At 56.8% G+C, this 22,838-nt stretch overlaps 1 protein-coding gene across 1 annotated transcript; it reads right to left on the bottom strand.

Annotated features, from left to right (window-relative positions):
• LOC135568463 (protein-lysine methyltransferase METTL21E-like) lies at positions 1-20,335 on the bottom strand. The gene is given in 4 exon segments (XM_065015247.1): positions 1-4,091; positions 4,093-4,187; positions 17,907-18,024; positions 20,141-20,335. Coding segments are annotated over 4 exon segments (723 nt in total). The 5' UTR covers positions 20,321-20,335; the 3' UTR covers positions 1-3,761.
• Between the last annotated feature and the right edge of the window lie 2,503 nt (positions 20,336-22,838).

The raw sequence follows: 22,838 nt of genomic DNA, 5'->3' as shown, positions 1-22,838 counted from the left end.
TGAATCAGGTCTTGTTTATGTACAGCAACACATCAGGTGAAGCAGGTCTTGTTTATGTACAGCAACACATCAGGTGAAGCAGGTCTTGTTTATGTACAGCAACACAACAGGTGAAGCAGGTTCTTATGTACAGCAACACATCAGGTGAAGCAGACACTATACATCTTCAATCAGAGATACAACTGAATAACAGAGAAAACAATAAAATACTGATCTGCCCAGAGATGAAGGGAAGGGGAGTTCAAGACCCAGACATGAAGGGAAGGGGAGTTCAAGACCCAGACATGAAGAGAGGAGAGTTCAAGACCCAGACATGAAGGGGAGTTCAATGCCCAGATATGAAGAGGAGTTCAAGGCCCAGACATGAAGGGAAGGAGAGTTCAAGGCCCAGACATGAAGAGAGGAGAGTTCAAGACCCAGACATGAAGGGAAGGGGAGTTCAAGACCCAGACATGAAGGGAAGGGGAGTTCAAGGCCCAGACATGAAGGGAAGGGGAGTTCAAGGCCCAGACATGAAGGGAAGGGGAGTTCAAGACCCAGACATGAAGGGAAGGGGAGTTCAAGACCCAGACATGAAGGGAAGGGGAGTTCAAGGCCCAGACATGAAGGGAAGGGGAGTTCAAGACCCAGACATGAAGGGAAGGGGAGTTCAAGACCCAGACATGAAGGGAAGGGGAGTTCAAGGCCCAGACATGAAGGGAAGGGGAGTTCAAGACCCAGACATGAAGGGATGGGGAGTTCAAGGCCCAGACATGAAGAGAGGAGAGTTCAAGACCCAGACATGAAGGGGAGTTCAATGCCCAGATATGAAGGGGAGTTCAAGGCCCAGACATGAAGGGAAGGAGAGTTCAAGACCCAGACATGAAGGAGAGTTCAAGGCCCAGATATGAAGGGGAGTTCAATGCCCAGATTTGAAGGGGGGTTCAAGGCCCAGATATGAAGGGGAGTTCAAGGCCCAGATATGAAGGGAAGGAGAGTTCAAGGCCCAGACATGAAGGGAAGGAGAGTTCAATGCCCAGACCCTGAAGGGAAGGAGAGTTCAATGCCCAGATATGAAGGGGAGTTCAAGGCCCAGATATGAAGGGGAGTTCAAGGCCCAGATATGAAGGGGAATTCAAGGCCCAGACATGAAGGGAAGGAGAGTTCAAGGCCCAGATATGAAGGGAAGGAGAGTTCAAGGCCCAGATATGAAGGGAAGGAGAGTTCAAGGCCCAGACATGAAGGGAAGGAGAGTTCAATGCCCAGATATGAAGGGGAGTTCAAGGCCCAGATATGAAGGGAAGGAGAGTTCAAGGCCCAGACATGAAGGGAAGGAGAGTTCAATGCCCCGATATGAAGGGGAGTTCAAGGCCCAGATATGAAGGGAAGGAGAGTTCAAGGCCCAGATATGAAGGGGAGTTCAAGGCCCAGATATGAAGGGGAGTTCAAGGCCCAGACATGAAGGGAAGGAGAGTTCAAGGCCCAGATATGAAGGGAAGGAGAGTTCAAGGCCCAGATATGAAGGGAAGGAGAGTTCAAGGCCCAGACATGAAGGGAAGGAGAGTTCAATGCCCAGATATGAAGGGGAGTTCAAGGCCCAGATATGAAGGGAAGGAGAGTTCAAGGCCCAGACATGAAGGGAAGGAGAGTTCAATGCCCCGATATGAAGGGGAGTTCAAGGCCCAGATATGAAGGGAAGGAGAGTTCAAGGCCCAGATATGAAGGGAAGGAGAGTTCAAGACCCAGATATGAAGGGAATGAGAGTTCAAGGCCCAGATATGAAGGGAAGGAGAGTTCAAGGCCCAGATATGAAGGGAATGGGAGTTCAAGGCCCAGATATGAAGGGAAGGAGAGTTCAAGGCCCAGATATGAAGGGAGGGAGAGTTCAAGACCCAGACATAAAGAGAAGGAGAGTTCAAAACCCAGACATGAAGGGAAGGAGAGTTCATGTAACCTCTGTAAAGAGAACAGTAGCCTCCGTAAAGAGGACAGTAACCTCCGTAAAGAGGACAGTAACCTCCGTAAAGAGGACAGTAACCTCCGTAAAGAGGACAGTAACCTCCATAAAGAGGACAGTAACCTCCGTAAAGAGGACAGTAACCTCCGTAAAGAGAAAAGGTATCTCCGTAAAGAGGACAGTAACCTCCGTAAAGAGGACAGTAACCTCCGTAAAGAGGACAGTATCCTCCGTAAAGAGGACAGTAACCTCCTTAAAGAGGACAGTAACCTCCGTAAAGAGGACAGTAACCTCCATAAAGAGGACAGTAACCTCCGTAAAGAGGAAAGATATCTCCGTAAAGAGAACAGTAAACTCCGTAAAGAGGACAGTAATCTCCGTAAAGAGGACAGTAACCTCCGTAAAGAGAACAGTAACCTCCGTAAAGAGGACAATAACCTCCGTAAAGAGGACAGTAGTCCTCCGTAAAGAGGACAGTAACCTCCGTAAAGAGGAAAGGTATCTCTGTAAAGAGGACTGTAACCAATGTAAAGAGGACAGTAACCTCCGTAAAGAGGACAGTATCCTCCATAAAGAATCAAATCAAATCAAATGTTATTTGTCACATACACATGGTTAGCAGATGTTAATGCGAGTGTAGCGAAATGCTAAAGAGGACAGTAACCTCCGTAAAGAGGACAGTAACCTCCGTAAAGTGGACAGTAACCTCCGTAAAGAGGACAGTAACCTCCGTAAAGAGGACAGTAGTCTCCGTAAAGAGGACAGTAATCTCCGTAAAGAGGACAGTAACCTCCGTAAAGAGAACAGTAGCCTCCGTAAAGAGGACAGTAACCTCCGTAAAGAGGACAGTAATCTCCGTAAAGAGGACAGTAACCTCCGTAAAGAGGACAGTAACCTCCGTAAAGAGGACAGTAGTCTCCGTAAAGAGGACAGTAATCTCCGTAAAGAGGACAGTAACCTCCGTAAAGAGAACAGTAGCCTCCGTAAAGAGGACAGTAACCTCCGTAAAGAGGACAGTAATCTCCGTAATGAGGACAGTAACCTCCGTAAAGAGGAAAAGTATCTCCGTAAAGAGAACAGTAGCCTCCGTAAAGAGGAAAGGTATCTCCGTAAAGAGAACAGTAACCTCCGTAAAGAGGAAAGGTATCTCCGTAAAGAGAACAGTAACCTCCGTAAAGAGGACAGTAACCTCCATAAAGAGGCAAGGTATCTCTGTAAAGAGGACAGTAACCTCCGTAAAGAGGAAAGGTATGTCTGTAAAGAGGACAGTAACCTCCGTAAAGTGGACAGCTACAACCAAACATAAAAGGGCTCCAATAAATTATTTTCTGGGCCATGACACTACAATTTCCCCGAAATGCTGTGGATGTAGGATCAAGGGTAAATTACCTTCAAGAGTTAAGTGTAATGCGCTTCTCGACAATGCCTTTGTTGAGGGAGGGGCTGGGTGGGGAGGGGCTTGGCTGGGTGGGGAGGGGCTTGGCGGGGTGGGGAGGGGCTTGGCTGGGTGGGGAGGGGATTGGTGGGGTGGGGAGGGGCTGGGTGGGGAGGGGCTTGGCGGGGTGGGGAGGGGCTTGTTCTCTGAGTGAGTGGCCGGGATTCAATCAAAGAACACACATCCCCATCTCTCCATCCCCCTGCAGTGTCTCAGACTGCTTCCGTAGAGCATGGTAGTATTAAGCTGCCTCTCCAGACCGTGTCTTCCTCCCCATCTCTCAGTCTGCTTCCGTAGAGCATGGTAGTATCAAGCTGCCTCTCCAGACCGTGTCTTCCTCCCCATCTCTCCATCCCCCTGCAGTGTCTGCTTCCGTAGAGCATGGTAGTATTAAGCTGCCTCTCCAGACCGTGTCTTCCTCCCCATCTCCTTCCTCGATGCTCGGTACAGTTTAATACTGAGACTGGGCAGATCGTACAATTCATCCAGATGGAACCTGGTCTGGAACCGTTCTACGAACTGGTTCTCTCTGTCCAGACGGAACCTCATGGCCCAGAGGATCTCCGTTCCGTCCTGACACAGGTGATCGAAGGTGTCCAAGAGTTCCGCCAGGTAAGGGTGGCAGTACACCACGTCGGCAGCGAACACGTAGTCGTAGTGACAGGCAGCCTGAGGGAAGTGTTGTTCCAGCTCCTTCCCCCAGGACAGCTCAGTGACACGGAGGAGCGTGTCTACAGGAACCCCTGGTGTTACGCAGGACGTTATACTGAAGGTTACTCAGCACCTCCGGCAGGTCTGTGGACGTCACCTTGGCACCTAGGGAAAAAAAACACACAAAAAAACCATCAGTTACCAAACAGGAAGGAGATGTCTGTCCTCTGAAGAGGGCGGTGTGACCGGATGTGCTACCTGTCCCAGACCTGCTGTTTTCAACTCTCTAGAGACAGCAGGAGCGTTAGAGATACTCTTAATGCTCGGCTATGAAAAGCCAACTGACATTTACTCCTGAGGTGCTGACCTGTTGCACCCTCTACAACTACTGTGATTATTATTATTTGACCCTGATGGGCATCTATGAACATTTGAACATCTTGGCCATGTTCTGTTATAATCTCCACCCGGCACAGCCAGAAGAGGACTGGCCACCCCTCAGAGCCTGGTTCCTCTCTACCCGGTACAGCCAGAAGAGGACTGGCCACCCCACATAGCCTGGTTCCTCTCTAGGTTTCTTCCTAGGTTTTGCCCTTTCTAGGGAGGTTTTCCTAGCCACCGTGCTTCTACACCTGCATTGCTTGCTGTTTGGGGTTTTAGCCTGGGTTTCTGTACAGCACTTTGAGATATCAGCTGATGTAAGAAGGGCTTTATAAATACATTTGATTGATTGATTGATTGATTGATTGAATGGATGGGCCCGAAAAACTAAAACAAAAAAAACACACTAACGAGGAGGGTGTCTGGACCCCCCCCAGGACAGCTCAGTGATACGAGGAGGGTGTCTGGGGCCCCCCAGGACAGCTCAGTGATACGAGGAGGGTGTCTGGACCCCCCCCCCCCCCAGGACAGCTCAGTGATACGAGGAGGGTGTCTGGGGCCCCCCAGGACAGCTCAGTGATACGAGGAGTGTGTCTGGGCCCCCAGGACAGCTCAGTGATACGAGGAGGGTGTCTGGACCCCCCCCAGGACAGCTCAGTGATACGAGGAGGTGTCTGGACCCCCAGGACAGCTCAGTGATATGAGGAGGGTGTCTGGACCCCCCCAGGACAGCTCAGTGATATGAGGAGGGTGTCTGGACCCCCCAGGACAGCTCAGTGATATGAGGAGGGTGTCTAGGACCCCCCAGGACAGCTCAGTGATACGAGGAGGGTGTCTGGACCCCCCAGGACAGCTCAGTGATACGAGGAGGGTGTCTACGACCCCCCAGGACAGCTCAGTGATAAGAGGAGGGTGTCTAGGACCCCCCAGGACAGCTCAGTGATACGAGGAGGGTGTCTAGGACAGCTCAGTGATACGAGGAAGGTGTCTAGGACCCCCCAGGACAGCTCAGTGATACGAGGAGGGTGTCTGGGCCCCCCAGGACAGCTCAGTGATAAGAGGAGGATGTCTGGACCCCCCAGGACAGCTCAGTGATAAGAGGAGGGTGTCTGGGGCCCCCCAGGACAGCTCAGTGATACGAGGAGGGTGTCTGGGGCCCCCCAGGACAGCTCAGTGATACGAGGAGGGTGTCTGGACCCCCCCCCCAGGACAGCTCAGTGATACGAGGAGTGTGTCTGGGCCCCCCAGGACAGCTCAGTGATACGAGGAGGGTGTCTGGACCCCCCAGGACAGCTCAGTGATACGAGGAGGGTGTCTGGACCCCCCCACCCCAGGACAGCTCAGTGATACGAGGAGGGTGTCTGGACCCCCCCCCCCCAGGACAGCTCAGTGATACGAGGAGGGTGTCTGGACCCCCCCCACCCCAGGACAGCTCAGTGATACGAGGAGGGTGTCTGGACCCCCCAGGACAGCTCAGTGATACGAGGAGGGTGTCTGGGGCCCCCAGGACAGCTCAGTGATACGAGGAGTGTGTCTGGGCCCCCAGGACAGCTCAGTGATACGAGGAGGGTGTCTGGACCCCCCACCCCAGGACAGCTCAGTGATATGAGGAGGGTGTCTGGACCCCCCCCCAGGACAGCTCAGTGATATGAGGAGGGTGTCTGGACCCCCCAGGACAGCTCAGTGATATGAGGAGGGTGTCTAGGACCCCCCAGGACAGCTCAGTGATACGAGGAGGGTGTCTGGACCCCCCAGGACAGCTCAGTGATACGAGGAGGGTGTCTACGACCCCCCAGGACAGCTCAGTGATAAGAGGAGGGTGTCTAGGACCCCCCAGGACAGCTCAGTGATACGAGGAGGGTGTCTAGGACCCCCCAGGACAGCTCAGTGATACGAGGAAGGTGTCTAGGACCCCCCAGGACAGCTCAGTGATACGAGGAGGGTGTCTGGGCCCCCCAGGACAGCTCAGTGATAAGAGGAGGATGTCTGGACCCCCCAGGACAGCTCAGTGATAAGAGGAGGGTGTCTGGGGCCCCCCAGGACAGCTCAGTGATACGAGGAGGGTGTCTGGGGCCCCCCAGGACAGCTCAGTGATACGAGGAGGGTGTCTGGGCCCCCCAGGACAGCTCAGTGATAAGAGGAGGGTGTCTGGGCCCCCCAGGACAGCTCAGTGATACGAGGAGGGTGTCTGGACCCCCCAGGACAGCTCAGTGATACGAGGAGGATGTCTGGACCCCCCAGGACAGCTCAGTGATAAGAGGAGGGTGTCTGGGGCCCCCCAGGACAGCTCAGTGATACGAGAAGGGTGTCTGGGGCCCCCCAGGACAGCTCAGTGATACAAGGAGGGTGTCTGGGGCCCCCCAGGACAGCTCAGTGATACGAGGAGGGTGTCTGGGGCCCCCCAGGACAGCTCAGTGATACGAGGAGGGTGTCTGGGGCCCCCAGGACAGCTCAGTGATACGAGGAGGGTGTCTGGGGCCCCCCAGGACAGCTCAGTGATACGAGGAGGGTGTCTGGGGCCCCCCAGGACAGCTCAGTGATACGAGGAGGGTGTCTGGGGCCCCCCAGGACAGCTCAGTGATACGAGGAGGGTGTCTGGGGCCCCCAGGACAGCTCAGTGATACGAGGAGGGTGTCTGGGGCCCCCCAGGACAGCTCAGTGATACGAGGAGGGTGTCTGGGGCCCCCCAGGACAGCTCAGTGATACGAGGAGGGTGTCTGGGGCCCCCAGGACAGCTCAGTGATACGAGGAGGGTGTCTGGGGCCCCCAGGACAGCTCAGTGATACGAGGAGGGTGTCTGGGGCCCCCAGGACAGCTCAGTGATACGAGGAGGGTGTCTGGGGCCCCCCAGGACAGCTCAGTGATACGAGGAGGATGTCTGGGCCCCCCAGGACAGCTCAGTGATAAGAGGAGGGTGTCTGGGGCCCCCCAGGACAGCTCAGTGATAAGAGGAGGGTGTCTGGGGCCCCCCAGGACAGCTCAGTGATAAGAGGAGGGTGTCTGGGGCCCCCCAGGACAGCTCAGTGATACGAGGAGGGTGTCTGGACCCCCCAGGACAGCTCAGTGATAAGAGGAGGGTGTCTGGGGCCCCCCAGGACAGCTCAGTGATACGAGGAGGGTGTCTGGGGCCCCCCAGGACAGCTCAGTGATACGAGGAGGGTGTCTGGGGCCCCCAGGACAGCTCAGTGATAAGAGGAGGGTGTCTGGGGCCCCCAGGACAGCTCAGTGATACGGGAGGTGTCTGGGGCCCCAGGACAGCTCAGTGATACGAGGAGGGTGTCTGGGGCCCCCCAGGACAGCTCAGTGATAAGAGGAGGGTGTCTGGGCCCCCCAGGACAGCTCAGTGATATGAGGAGGGTGTCTGGGCCCCCCAGGACAGCTCAGTGATACGAGGAGGGTGTCTGGGGCCCCCCAGGACAGCTCAGTGATACGAGGAGGTGTCTGGGGCCCCCAGGACAGCTCAGTGATACGAGGAGGGTGTCTGGGGCCCCCCAGGACAGCTCAGTGATACGAGGAGGGTGTCTGGGGCCCCCCAGGACAGCTCAGTGATAAGAGGAGGGTGTCTGGGGCCCCCCAGGACAGCTCAGTGATAAGAGGAGGGTGTCTGGGACCCCCCAGGACAGCTCAGTGATACGAGGAGGGTGTCTGGGGCCCCCCAGGACAGCTCAGTGATAAGAGGAGGTGTCTGGGGCCCCCAGGACAGCTCAGTGATACGAGGAGGGTGTCTGGGGCCCCCCAGGACAGCTCAGTGATACGAGGAGGGTGTCTGGGGCCCCCCAGGACAGCTCAGTGATACGACGAGGGTGTCTACGACCCCCCAGGACAGCTCAGTGATACGAGGAGGGTGTCTGGGGCCCCCCAGGACAGCTCAGTGATACGAGGAGGGTGTCTGGGGCCCCCCAGGACAGCTCAGTGATATGAGGAGGGTGTCTGGGGCCCCCCAGGACAGCTCAGTGATAAGAGGAGGGTGTCTGGGGCCCCCCAGGACAGCTCAGTGATACGAGGAGGGTGTCTGGGGCCCCCCAGGACAGCTCAGTGATACGAGAAGGGTGTCTGGGGCCCCCCAGGACAGCTCAGTGATACGAGGAGGGTGTCTGGGGCCCCCCAGGACAGCTCAGTGATACGAGAAGGGTGTCTGGGGCCCCCCAGGACAGCTCAGTGATACGAGGAGGGTGTCTGGGGCCCCCCAGGACAGCTCAGTGATAAGAGGAGGGTGTCTGGGGCCCCCCAGGACAGCTCAGTGATACGAGGAGGGTGTCTGGGGCCCCCAGGACAGCTCAGTGATACGAGGAGGGTGTCTGGGGCCCCCAGGACAGCTCAGTGATAAGAGGAGGGTGTCTGGGGCCCCCAGGACAGCTCAGTGATACGAGGAGGGTGTCTGGGGCCCCCAGGACAGCTCAGTGATACGAGGAGGTGTCTGGGGCCCCCAGGACAGCTCAGTGATACGAGGAGGGTGTCTGGGGCCCCCCAGGACAGCTCAGTGATACGAGGAGGGTGTCTGGGGCCCCCCAGGACAGCTCAGTGATACGAGGAGGGTGTCTGGGGCCCCCCAGGACAGCTCAGTGATAAGAGGAGGGTGTCTGGGGCCCCCCAGGACAGCTCAGTGATACGAGGAGGGTGTCTGGGGCCCCCAGGACAGCTCAGTGATAAGAGGAGGGTGTCTGGGGCCCCCAGGACAGCTCAGTGATACGAGGAGGGTGTCTGGGGCCCCCAGGACAGCTCAGTGATACGAGGAGGGTGTCTGGGGCCCCAGGACAGCTCAGTGATAAGAGGAGGGTGTCTGGGGCCCCCAGGACAGCTCAGTGATACGAGGAGGGTGTCTGGGGCCCCCAGGACAGCTCAGTGATACGAGGAGGGTGTCTGGGGCCCCCAGGACAGCTCAGTGATAAGGGAGGGTGTCTGGGGCCCCCAGGACAGCTCAGTGATATGAGGAGGGTGTCTGGGGCCCCCAGGACAGCTCAGTGATAAGAGGAGGGTGTCTGGGGCCCCCAGGACAGCTCAGTGATACGAGGAGGGTGTCTGGGGCCCCCCAGGACAGCTCAGTGATAAGAGGAGGGTGTCTGGGCCCCCCAGGACAGCTCAGTGATATGAGGAGGGTGTCTGGGCCCCCCAGGACAGCTCAGTGATACGAGGAGGGTGTCTGGGGCCCCCAGGACAGCTCAGTGATACGAGGAGGGTGTCTGGGGCCCCAGGACAGCTCAGTGATACGAGGAGGTGTCTGGGGCCCCCAGGACAGCTCAGTGATACGAGGAGGGTGTCTGGGGCCCCCAGGACAGCTCAGTGATACGAGGAGGGTGTCTGGGGCCCCAGGACAGCTCAGTGATACGAGGAGGGTGTCTGGGGCCCCCAGGACAGCTCAGTGATACGAGGAGGGTGTCTGGGGCCCCCAGGACAGCTCAGTGATACGAGGAGGGTGTCTGGGGCCCCCAGGACAGCTCAGTGATACGAGAAGGTGTCTGGGGCCCCCCAGGACAGCTCAGTGATACGAGGAGGGTGTCTGGGGCCCCCCAGGACAGCTCAGTGATACGAGGAGGGTGTCTGGGGCCCCCCAGGACAGCTCAGTGATAAGAGGAGGGTGTCTGGGGCCCCCCAGGACAGCTCAGTGATACGAGGAGGGTGTCTGGGGCCCCCCAGGACAGCTCAGTGATACGAGAAGGGTGTCTGGGGCCCCCCAGGACAGCTCAGTGATACGAGAAGGGTGTCTGGGGCCCCCCAGGACAGCTCAGTGATACGAGGAGGGTGTCTGGACCCCCCAGGACAGCTCAGTGATACGAGGAGGATGTCTGGACCCCCCAGGACAGCTCAGTGATAAGAGGAGGGTGTCTGGGGCCCCCCAGGACAGCTCAGTCCTTAATTTGTGCCATTAAACCCCTACAACTCATCCAGAACGCCGCAGCCCGTCTGGTGTTCAACCTTCCCAAGTTCTCTCACGTCACCCCGCTCCTCCGCTCCCTCCACTGGCTTCCAGTTGAAGCTCGCATCCGCTACAAGACCATGGTGCTTGCCTACGGAGCTGTGAGGGGAACGGCACCTCAGTACCTCCAGGCTCTGATCAGGCCCTACACCCAAACAAGGGCACTGCGTTCATCCACCTCTGGCCTGCTCGCCTCCCTACCACTGAGGAAGTACAGTTCCCGCTCAGCCCAGTCAAAACTGTTCGCTGCTCTGGCCCCCCAATGGTGGAACAAACTCCCTCACGACGCCAGGACAGCGGAGTCAATCACCACCTTCCGGAGACACCTGAAACCCCACCTCTTTAAGGAATACCTAGGATAGGATAAAGTAATCCCTCTCACCCCTCCCCTGAAAAGATTTAGATGCACTACTGTTCCACTGGAGGTCATAAGGTGAATGCACCAATTTGTAAGTCGCTCTGGATAAGAGCGTCTGCTAAATGACTTAAATGTAAATGTTAAATGTCTGGGGCCCCCCAGGACAGCTCAGTGATACAAGGAGGGTGTCTGGGGCCCCCCAGGACAGCTCAGTGATACGAGGAGGGTGTCTGGGGCCCCCCAGGACAGCTCAGTGATACGAGGAGGGTGTCTGGGGCCCCCCAGGACAGCTCAGTGATACGAGGAGGGTGTCTGGGGCCCCCAGGACAGCTCAGTGATACGAGGAGGGTGTCTGGGGCCCCCCAGGACAGCTCAGTGATACGAGGAGGGTGTCTGGGGCCCCCAGGACAGCTCAGTGATACGAGGAGGGTGTCTGGGGCCCCCAGGACAGCTCAGTGATACGAGGAGGGTGTCTGGGGCCCCCAGGACAGCTCAGTGATACGAGGAGGGTGTCTGGGGCCCCCAGGACAGCTCAGTGATACGAGGAGGGTGTCTGGGGCCCCCAGGACAGCTCAGTGATACGAGGAGGGTGTCTGGGGCCCCCCAGGACAGCTCAGTGATACGAGGAGGGTGTCTGGGGCCCCCAGGACAGCTCAGTGATACGAGGAGGGTGTCTGGGGCCCCCCAGGACAGCTCAGTGATACGAGGAGGATGTCTGGGCCCCCCAGGACAGCTCAGTGATAAGAGGAGGGTGTCTGGGGCCCCCCAGGACAGCTCAGTGATAAGAGGAGGGTGTCTGGGGCCCCCCAGGACAGCTCAGTGATAAGAGGAGGGTGTCTGGGGCCCCCCAGGACAGCTCAGTGATACGAGGAGGGTGTCTGGGGCCCCCAGGACAGCTCAGTGATAAGAGGAGGGTGTCTGGGGCCCCCCAGGACAGCTCAGTGATACGAGGAGGGTGTCTGGGGCCCCCAGGACAGCTCAGTGATACGAGGAGGGTGTCTGGGGCCCCCCAGGACAGCTCAGTGATAAGAGGAGGGTGTCTGGGGCCCCCCAGGACAGCTCAGTGATACGAGGAGGGTGTCTGGGGCCCCCAGGACAGCTCAGTGATACGAGGAGGGTGTCTGGGGCCCCCAGGACAGCTCAGTGATAAGAGGAGGGTGTCTGGGGCCCCCAGGACAGCTCAGTGATACGAGGAGGGTGTCTGGGGCCCCCAGGACAGCTCAGTGATACGAGGAGGGTGTCTGGGGCCCCCAGGACAGCTCAGTGATACGAGGAGGGTGTCTGGGGCCCCCAGGACAGCTCAGTGATACGAGGAGGGTGTCTGGGGCCCCCAGGACAGCTCAGTGATACGAGGAGGGTGTCTGGGGCCCCCAGGACAGCTCAGTGATACGAGGAGGGTGTCTGGGGCCCCCAGGACAGCTCAGTGATACGAGGAGGGTGTCTGGGGCCCCCAGGACAGCTCAGTGATACGAGGAGGGTGTCTGGGGCCCCCAGGACAGCTCAGTGATACGAGGAGGGTGTCTGGGGCCCCCAGGACAGCTCAGTGATACGAGGAGGGTGTCTGGGGCCCCCAGGACAGCTCAGTGATACGAGGAGGATGTCTGGGCCCCCCAGGACAGCTCAGTGATAAGAGGAGGGTGTCTGGGGCCCCCCAGGACAGCTCAGTGATAAGAGGAGGGTGTCTGGGGCCCCCCAGGACAGCTCAGTGATAAGAGGAGGGTGTCTGGGGCCCCCCAGGACAGCTCAGTGATACGAGGAGGGTGTCTGGGGCCCCCAGGACAGCTCAGTGATAAGAGGAGGGTGTCTGGGGCCCCCCAGGACAGCTCAGTGATACGAGGAGGGTGTCTGGGGCCCCCAGGACAGCTCAGTGATACGAGGAGGGTGTCTGGGGCCCCCCAGGACAGCTCAGTGATAAGAGGAGGGTGTCTGGGGCCCCCCAGGACAGCTCAGTGATACGAGGAGGGTGTCTGGGGCCCCCAGGACAGCTCAGTGATACGAGGAGGGTGTCTGGGGCCCCCCAGGACAGCTCAGTGATAAGAGGAGGGTGTCTGGGCCCCCCAGGACAGCTCAGTGATATGAGGAGGGTGTCTGGGCCCCCCAGGACAGCTCAGTGATACGAGGAGGGTGTCTGGGGCCCCCCAGGACAGCTCAGTGATACGAGGAGGGTGTCTGGGGCCCCCCAGGACAGCTCAGTGATACGAGGAGGGTGTCTGGGGCCCCCCAGGACAGCTCAGTGATACGAGGAGGGTGTCTGGGGCCCCCCAGGACAGCTCAGTGATAAGAGGAGGGTGTCTGGGGCCCCCCAGGACAGCTCAGTGATAAGAGGAGGGTGTCTGGGACCCCCCAGGACAGCTCAGTGATACGAGGAGGGTGTCTGGGGCCCCCCAGGACAGCTCAGTGATAAGAGGAGGGTGTCTGGGGCCCCCCAGGACAGCTCAGTGATACGAGGAGGGTGTCTGGGGCCCCCCAGGACAGCTCAGTGATACGAGGAGGGTGTCTGGGGCCCCCCAGGACAGCTCAGTGATACGAGGAGGGTGTCTACGACCCCCCAGGACAGCTCAGTGATACGAGGAGGGTGTCTGGGGCCCCCCAGGACAGCTCAGTGATACGAGGAGGGTGTCTGGGGCCCCCCAGGACAGCTCAGTGATATGAGGAGGGTGTCTGGGGCCCCCCAGGACAGCTCAGTGATAAGAGGAGGGTGTCTGGGGCCCCCAGGACAGCTCAGTGATACGAGGAGGGTGTCTGGGGCCCCCAGGACAGCTCAGTGATACGAGGAGGGTGTCTGGGGCCCCCAGGACAGCTCAGTGATACGAGGAGGGTGTCTGGGGCCCCCAGGACAGCTCAGTGATACGAGGAGGGTGTCTGGGGCCCCCAGGACAGCTCAGTGATACGAGGAGGGTGTCTGGGGCCCCCAGGACAGCTCAGTGATAAGAGGAGGGTGTCTGGGGCCCCCAGGACAGCTCAGTGATACGAGGAGGGTGTCTGGGGCCCCCAGGACAGCTCAGTGATACGAGGAGGGTGTCTGGGGCCCCCAGGACAGCTCAGTGATAAGAGGAGGGTGTCTGGGGCCCCCAGGACAGCTCAGTGATACGAGGAGGGTGTCTGGGGCCCCCAGGACAGCTCAGTGATACGAGGAGGGTGTCTGGGGCCCCCAGGACAGCTCAGTGATACGAGGAGGGTGTCTGGGGCCCCCAGGACAGCTCAGTGATACGAGGAGGGTGTCTGGGGCCCCCAGGACAGCTCAGTGATACGAGGAGGGTGTCTGGGGCCCCCAGGACAGCTCAGTGATAAGAGGAGGGTGTCTGGGGCCCCCCAGGACAGCTCAGTGATACGAGGAGGGTGTCTGGGGCCCCCCAGGACAGCTCAGTGATAAGAGGAGGGTGTCTGGGGCCCCCCAGGACAGCTCAGTGATAAGAGGAGGGTGTCTGGGGCCCCCCAGGACAGCTCAGTGATACGAGGAGGGTGTCTGGGGCCCCCAGGACAGCTCAGTGATAAGAGGAGGGTGTCTGGGGCCCCCCAGGACAGCTCAGTGATACGAGGAGGGTGTCTGGGGCCCCCAGGACAGCTCAGTGATATGAGGAGGGTGTCTGGGGCCCCCCAGGACAGCTCAGTGATAAGAGGAGGGTGTCTGGGGCCCCCCAGGACAGCTCAGTGATATGAGGAGGGTGTCTGGGGCCCCCCAGGACAGCTCAGTGATAAGAGGAGGGTGTCTGGGGCCCCCCAGGACAGCTCAGTGATACGAGGAGGGTGTCTGGGGCCCCCCAGGACAGCTCAGTGATAAGAGGAGGGTGTCTGGGGCCCCCCAGGACAGCTCAGTGATATGAGGAGGGTGTCTGGGGCCCCCCAGGACAGCTCAGTGATACGAGGAGGGTGTCTGGGGCCCCCCAGGACAGCTCAGTGATACGAGGAGGGTGTCTGGGGCCCCCCAGGACAGCTCAGTGATACGAGGAGGGTGTCTGGGGCCCCCCAGGACAGCTCAGTGATACGAGGAGGGTGTCTGGGGCCCCCAGGACAGCTCAGTGATACGAGGAGGGTGTCTGGGGCCCCCAGGACAGCTCAGTGATACGAGGAGGGTGTCTGGGGCCCCCAGGACAGCTCAGTGATACGAGGAGGGTGTCTGGGGCCCCCAGGACAGCTCAGTGATACGAGGAGGGTGTCTGGGGCCCCCAGGACAGCTCAGTGATACGAGGAGGGTGTCTGGGGCCCCCAGGACAGCTCAGTGATACGAGGAGGGTGTCTGGGGCCCCCAGGACAGCTCAGTGATACGAGGAGGGTGTCTGGGGCCCCCAGGACAGCTCAGTGATACGAGGAGGGTGTCTGGGGCCCCCAGGACAGCTCAGTGATAAGAGGAGGGTGTCTGGGGCCCCCAGGACAGCTCAGTGATACGAGGAGGGTGTCTGGGGCCCCCAGGACAGCTCAGTGATACGAGAAGGGTGTCTGGGGCCCCCAGGACAGCTCAGTGATACGAGGAGGGTGTCTGGGGCCCCCAGGACAGCTCAGTGATACGAGGAGGGTGTCTGGGGCCCCCAGGACAGCTCAGTGATACGAGGAGGGTGTCTGGGGCCCCCAGGACAGCTCAGTGATACGAGGAGGGTGTCTGGGGCCCCCCAGGACAGCTCAGTGATAAGAGGAGGGTGTCTGGGGCCCCCCAGGACAGCTCAGTGATAAGAGGAGGGTGTCTGGGGCCCCCAGGACAGCTCAGTGATACGAGGAGGGTGTCTGGGGCCCCCAGGACAGCTCAGTGATACGAGGAGGGTGTCTGGGGCCCCCAGGACAGCTCAGTGATACGAGGAGGGTGTCTGGGGCCCCCAGGACAGCTCAGTGATACGAGGAGGGTGTCTGGGGCCCCCAGGACAGCTCAGTGATACGAGGAGGGTGTCTGGGGCCCCCAGGACAGCTCAGTGATAAGAGGAGGGTGTCTGGGGCCCCCAGGACAGCTCAGTGATAAGAGGAGGGTGTCTGGGGCCCCCAGGACAGCTCAGTGATAAGAGGAGGGTGTCTGGGGCCCCCAGGACAGCTCAGTGATACGAGGAGGGTGTCTGGGGCCCCCAGGACAGCTCAGTGATACGAGGAGGGTGTCTGGGGCCCCCAGGACAGCTCAGTGATACGAGGAGGGTGTCTGGGGCCCCCAGGACAGCTCAGTGATAAGGAGGGTGTCTGGGGCCCCCAGGACAGCTCAGTGATACGAGGAGGGTGTCTGGGGCCCCCAGGACAGCTCAGTGATACGAGGAGGGTGTCTGGGGCCCCCAGGACAGCTCAGTGATACGAGGAGGGTGTCTGGGGCCCCCAGGACAGCTCAGTGATACGAGGAGGGTGTCTGGGGCCCCCAGGACAGCTCAGTGATACGAGGAGGGTGTCTGGGGCCCCCAGGACAGCTCAGTGATACGAGGAGGGTGTCTGGGGCCCCCAGGACAGCTCAGTGATAAGAGGAGGGTGTCTGGGGCCCCCAGGACAGCTCAGTGATAAGAGGAGGGTGTCTGGGGCCCCCAGGACAGCTCAGTGATACGAGGAGGGTGTCTGGGGCCCCCAGGACAGCTCAGTGATACGAGGAGGGTGTCTGGGGCCCCCAGGACAGCTCAGTGATACGAGGAGGGTGTCTGGGGCCCCCAGGACAGCTCAGTGATACGAGGAGGGTGTCTGGGGCCCCCAGGACAGCTCAGTGATACGAGGAGGGTGTCTGGGGCCCCCAGGACAGCTCAGTGATAAGAGGAGGGTGTCTGGGGCCCCCCAGGACAGCTCAGTGATAAGAGGAGGGTGTCTGGGGCCCCCCAGGACAGCTCAGTGATAAGAGGAGGGTGTCTGGGGCCCCCCAGGACAGCTCAGTGATACGAGGAGGGTGTCTGGACCCCCAGGACAGCTCAGTGATACGAGGAGGGTGTCTGGGGCCCCCAGGACAGCTCAGTGATACGAGGAGGGTGTCTGGGGCCCCCAGGACAGCTCAGTGATACGAGGAGGGTGTCTGGGGCCCCCAGGACAGCTCAGTGATACGAGGAGGGTGTCTGGGGCCCCCAGGACAGCTCAGTGATACGAGGAGGGTGTCTGGGGCCCCCAGGACAGCTCAGTGATACGAGGAGGGTGTCTGGGGCCCCCAGGACAGCTCAGTGATACGAGGAGGGTGTCTGGGGCCCCCAGGACAGCTCAGTGATACGAGGAGGGTGTCTGGGGCCCCCAGGACAGCTCAGTGATACGAGGAGGGTGTCTGGGGCCCCCAGGACAGCTCAGTGATACGAGGAGGGTGTCTGGGGCCCCCAGGACAGCTCAGTGATACGAGGAGGGTGTCTGGGGCCCCCAGGACAGCTCAGTGATACGAGGAGGGTGTCTGGGGCCCCCAGGACAGCTCAGTGATACGAGGAGGGTGTCTGGGGCCCCCAGGACAGCTCAGTGATACGAGGAGGGTGTCTGGGGCCCCCAGGACAGCTCAGTGATACGAGGAGGGTGTCTGGGGCCCCCAGGACAGCTCAGTGATACGAGGAGGGTGTCTGGGGCCCCCAGGACAGCTCAGTGATACGAGGAGGGTGTCTGGGGCCCCCAGGACAGCTCAGTGATAAGAGGAGGGTGTCTGGGGCCCCCAGGACAGCTCAGTGATACGAGGAGGGTGTCTGGACCCCCAGGACAGCTCAGTGATACGAGGAGGGTGTCTGGGGCCCCCAGGACAGCTCAGTGATACGAGGAGGGTGTCTGGGGCCCCCAGGACAGCTCAGTGATACGAGGAGGGTGTCTGGGGCCCCCCAGGACAGCTCAGTGATAAGAGGAGGGTGTCTGGGGCCCCCCAGGACAGCTCAGTGATAAGAGGAGGGTGTCTGGGGCCCCCCAGGACAGCTCAGTGATAAGAGGAGGGTGTCTGGGGCCCCCCAGGACAGCTCAGTGATACGAGGAGGGTGTCTGGGGCCCCCCAGGACAGCTCAGTGATACGAGGAGGGTGTCTGGGGCCCCCCAGGACAGCTCAGTGATACGAGGAGGGTGTCTGGGGCCCCCCAGGACAGCTCAGTGATACGAGGAGGGTGTCTGGGGCCCCCCAGGACAGCTCAGTGATACGAGGAGGGTGTCTGGGGCCCCCCAGGACAGCTCAGTGATACGAGGAGGGTGTCTGGGGCCCCCCAGGACAGCTCAGTGATAAGAGGAGGGTGTCTGGGGCCCCCCAGGACAGCTCAGTGATACGAGGAGGGTGTCTGGGGCCCCCCAGGACAGCTCAGTGATACCATGAGACTTTGTAAATACAAGATTGTCTCACCTAGAAGGCTTGTAACTATGGAGACCAGACCGGTCCCGGCGCCCAGCTCGATGACGTTCTTGTCCAGCAGGTTGTACGTGTCGCGGTGCGTATCCAGGAAGTAACACAGCACTATGGCCTGATGGGAAATAAACACAATGCAATGTGAACTAACAGGACATTATAAAAATGAAGTTGATGGATGAAGATGTACATGGTGAGGAAAAAAGTGGAATTTAAAAGTAATAATTGTGATGAAGATTAGTGTAAGGGTAGTGTTAGTGAGGATGATGAAGGTGACCATAAGGGTAGTGTTAGTGAGGATGATGAAGGTGACCATAAGGGTAGTGTTAGTGAGGATGATGAAGGTGACCATAAGGGTAGTGTTAGTGAGGATGATGAAGGTGACCATAAGGGTAGTGTTAGTGAGGATGATGAAAGTGACCATAAGGGTAGTGTTAGTGAGGATGATGAAGGTGACCATAAGGGTAGTGTTAGTGAGGATGATGAAGGTGACCATAAGGGTAGTGTTAGTGAGGATGATGAAAGTGACCATAAGGGTAGTGTTAGTGAGGATGATGAAGGTGACCATAAGGGTAGTGTTAGTGAGGATGATGAAGGTGACCATAAGGGTAGTGTTAGTGAGGATGATGAAGGTGAGCGGTAGGGTAGTGTTAGTGAGGATGATGAAGGTGACCATAAGGGTAGTGTTAGTGAGGATGATGAAGGTGACCATAAGGGTAGTGTTAGTGAGGATGATGAAGGTGAGTGGTAGTGTTAGTGAGGATGATGAAGGTGAGTGGTAGTGTTAGTGAGGATGGTGAAGGTGAGTGGTAGTGTTAGTGAGGATGATGAAGGTGAGTGGTAGTGTTAGTGAGGATGATGAAGGTGAGTGGTAGGGTAGTGTTAGTGAGGATGATGAAGGTGACCATAAGGGTAGTGTTAGTGAGGATGATGAAGGTGACCATAAGGGTAGTGTTAGTGAGGATGATGAAGATTAGTGTAAGGGTAGTGTTAGTGAGGATGATGAAGATTAGTGTAAGGGTAGTGTTAGTGAGGATGATGAAGATTAGTGTAAGGGTTGTGTTAGTGAGGATGATGAAGGTGACCATAAGGGTAGTGTTAGTGAGGATGATGAAGGTGACCATAAGGGTAGTGTTAGTGAGGATGATGAAGGTGAGTGGTAGTGTTAGTGAGGATGATGAAGATTAGTGTAAGGGTAGTGTTAGTGAGGATGATGAAGATTAGTGTAAGGGTAGTGTTAGTGAGGATGATGAAGGTGACCATAAGGGTAGTGTTAGTGAGGATGATGAAGGTGACCATAAGGGTAGTGTTAGTGAGGATGATGAAGATTAGTGTAAGGGTAGTGTTAGTGAGGATGATGAAGATTAGTGTAAGGGTAGTGTTAGTGAGGATGATGAAGGTGAGTGGTAGTGTTAGTGAGGATGATGAAGATTAGTGTAAGGGTAGTGTTAGTGAGGATGATGAAGATTAGTGTAAGGGTAGTGTTAGTGAGGATGATGAAGATTAGTGTAAGGGTAGTGTTGGTGAGGATGATGAAGATTAGTGTAAGGGTAGTGTTAGTGAGGATGATGAAGATTAGTGTAAGGGTAGTGTTGGTGAGGATGATGAAGATTAGTGTAAGGGTTGTGTTAGTGAGGATGATGAAGGTGAGTGGTAGGGTAGTGTTAGTGAGGATGATGAAGGTGACCATAAGGGTAGTGTTAGTGAGGATGATGAAGGTGACCATAAGGGTAGTGTTAGTGAGGATGATGAAGGTAAGTGAAGGGTAGTGTTAGTGAGGATGATGAAGGTGAGTGGTAGTGTTAGTGAGGATGATGAAGATTAGTGTAAGGGTTGTGTTAGTGAGGATGATGAAAATTTGTGTAAGGGTAGTGTTAGTGAGGATGATGAAGGTGAGTGGTAGTGTTAGTGAGGATGATGAAGGTGAGTGGTAGGGTAGTGTTAGTGAGGATGATGAAGGTGAGCGGTAGGGTAGTGTTAGTGAGGATGATGAAGGTGAGTGGTAGTGATAGTGAGGATGATGAAGGTGACCATAAGGGTCGTGTTAGTGAGGATGACGAAGGTGACCATAAGGGTAGTGTTAGTGAGGATGACGAAGGTGACCATAAGGGTAGTGTTAGTGAGGACGACGAAGGTGACCATAAGGGTAGTGTTAGTGAGGATGACGAAGGTGACCATAAGGGTAGTGTTAGTGAGGATGATGAAGGTTGGGCGGAAGGCGCTTGTTGTACCGAGGGCCACATCACAGCTCCGTAGAGGTCATGTGACTCCTTGATCTTGATCTGATGGTCAGCGAAGGTGTATCCCTCCCAGGCTTCCACGGTGATCAGAGACTGGATGATCCTCCTGGACATGATGGCAGCTGCCAGCTCAGCATCCACATCCACACCTGGTAACACAATTAAAATCATATTTATTCTATGTAGGACACGTGATATGGAACTATTTCCCATCATCCTCTCTCTCTCAGGGGACGGCAGGGTAGCCTAGTGGTTAGAGCGTTGGGCTAGTAACCGGAAGGTTGCAAGTTCAAATCCCCGAGCTGACAAGGTACAACTCTGTCATTCTGCCCCTGAACAGGGCGTGTTTGAAAAATAAGAATTTGTTCTTAACTGACTTGCCAAGTTAAATGAAAGTTGTTTTTTTTAAAGTACAGTCTCAGGATGTTGGTGTATCCCATCATCCTCTCTCTCAGTACAGTCTCAGGTTGTTGACGTATCCCATCATCCTCTCTCTCAGTACAGTCTCAGGTTGTTGACGTATCCCATCATCCTCTCTCTCAGTACAGTCTCAGGTTGTTGGCGTATCCCATCATCCTCTCTCAGTACAGTCTCAGGTTGTTGACGTATCCCATCATCCTCTCTCAGGTTGTTGACGTATCCCATCATCCTCTCTCAGGTTGTTGACGTATCCCATCATCCTCTCTCTCAGTACAGTCTCAGGTTGTTGACGTATCCCATCATCCTCTCTCTCAGTACAGTCTCAGGTTGTTGACGTATCCCATCATCCTCTCAGTACAGTCTCAGGTTGTTGACGTATCCCATCATCCTCTCTCTCAGTACAGTCTCAGGTTGTTGACGTATCCCATCATCCTCTCTCTCAGTACAGTCTCAGGTTGTTGACGTATCCCATCATCCTCTCTCTCAGTACAGTCTCAGGTTGTTGACGTATCCCATCATCCTCTCTCTCAGTACAGTCTCAGGTTGTTGACGTATCCCATCATCCTCTCAGTACAGTCTCAGGTTGTTGACGTATCCCATCATCCTCTCTCTCAGTACAGTCTCAGGTTATTGGCGTATCCCATCATCCTCTCTCTCAGTACAGTCTCAGGTTGTTGGCGTATCCCATCATCCTCTCTCTCAGTACAGTCTCAGGTTGTTGACGTATCCCATCATCCTCTCTCTCAGTACAGTCTCAGGTTGTTGACGTATCCCATCATCCTCTCTCTCAGTACAGTCTCAGGTTGTTGGCGTATCCCATCATCCTCTCTCTCAGTACAGTCTCAGGTTGTTGACGTATCCCATCATCCTCTCTCTCAGTACAGTCTCAGGTTGTTGACGTATCCCATCATCCTCTCTCTCAGTACAGTCTCAGGTTGCTGACGTATCCCATCATCCTCTCTCTCAGTACAGTCTCAGGTTGTTGACGTATCCCATCATCCTCTCTCTCAGTACAGTCTCAGGTTGTTGACGTATCCCATCATCCTCTCTCAGGTTGTTGACGTATCCCATCATCCTCTCTCTCAGTACAGTCTCAGGTTGTTGACGTATCCCATCATCCTCTCTCTCAGTACAGTCTCAGGTTGTTGGCGTATCCCATCATCCTCTCTCTCAGTACAGTCTCAGGTTGTTGACGTATCCCATCATCCTCTCTCTCAGTACAGTCTCAGGTTGTTGACGTATCCCATCATCCTCTCAGTACAGTCTCAGGTTGTTGACGTATCCCATCATCCTCTCAGTAACAGTCTCAGGTTGTTGACGTATCCCATCATCCTCTCTCTCAGTACAGTCTCAGGTTGTTGACGTATCCCATCATCCTCTCAGTAACAGTCTCAGGTTGTTGACGTATCCCATCATCCTCTCTCTCAGTACAGTCTCAGGTTGTTGACGTATCCCATCATCCTCTCAGTACAGTCTCAGGTTGTTGACGTATCCCATCATCCTCTCAGTACAGTCTCAGGTTGTTGGCGTATCCCATCATCCTCTCAGTACAGTCTCAGGTTGTTGACGTATCCCATCATCCTCTCTCTCAGTACAGTCTCAGGTTGTTGACATATCCCATCATCCTCTCTCTCAGTACAGTCTCAGGTTGTTGACGTATCCCATCATCCTCTCAGTACAGTCTCAGGTTGTTGACGTATCCCATCATCCTCTCAGTACAGTCTCAGGTTGTTGACGTATCCCATCATCCTCTCAGTACAGTCTCAGGTTGTTGGCGTATCCCATCATCCTCTCTCAGGTTGTTGACGTATCCCATCATCCTCTCTCTCAGTACAGTCTCAGGTTGTTGGCGTATCCCATCATCCTCTCAGTACAGTCTCAGGTTGTTGGCGTATCACATCATCCTCTCTCTCAGTACAGTCTCAGGTTGTTGACGTATCCCATCATCCTCTCTCTCAGTACAGTCTCAGGTTGTTGACGTATCCCATCATCCTCTCTCTCAGTACAGTCTCAGGTTGTTGACGTATCCCATCATCCTCTCTCTCAGTACAGTCTCAGGTTGTTGACGTATCCCATCATCCTCTCTCTCAGTACAGTCTCAGGTTGTTGGCGTATCCCATCATCCTCTCTCTCAGTACAGTCTCAGGTTGTTGACGTATCCCATCATCCTCTCTCTCAGTACAGTCTCAGGTTGTTGGTGTATCCCATCATCCTCTCTCTCAGTACAGTCTCAGGTTGTTGACGTATCCCATCATCCTCTCTCTCAGTA

Source organism: Oncorhynchus nerka, unplaced genomic scaffold (genome assembly GCF_034236695.1).
Source record: "Oncorhynchus nerka isolate Pitt River unplaced genomic scaffold, Oner_Uvic_2.0 unplaced_scaffold_1571, whole genome shotgun sequence".
Classification (NCBI taxonomy): Eukaryota; Metazoa; Chordata; class Actinopteri; order Salmoniformes; family Salmonidae; genus Oncorhynchus; species Oncorhynchus nerka.
The sequence above is the reverse complement of the archived record's forward strand: the minus strand, read 5'-3'. Positions and strand labels throughout refer to the sequence as shown.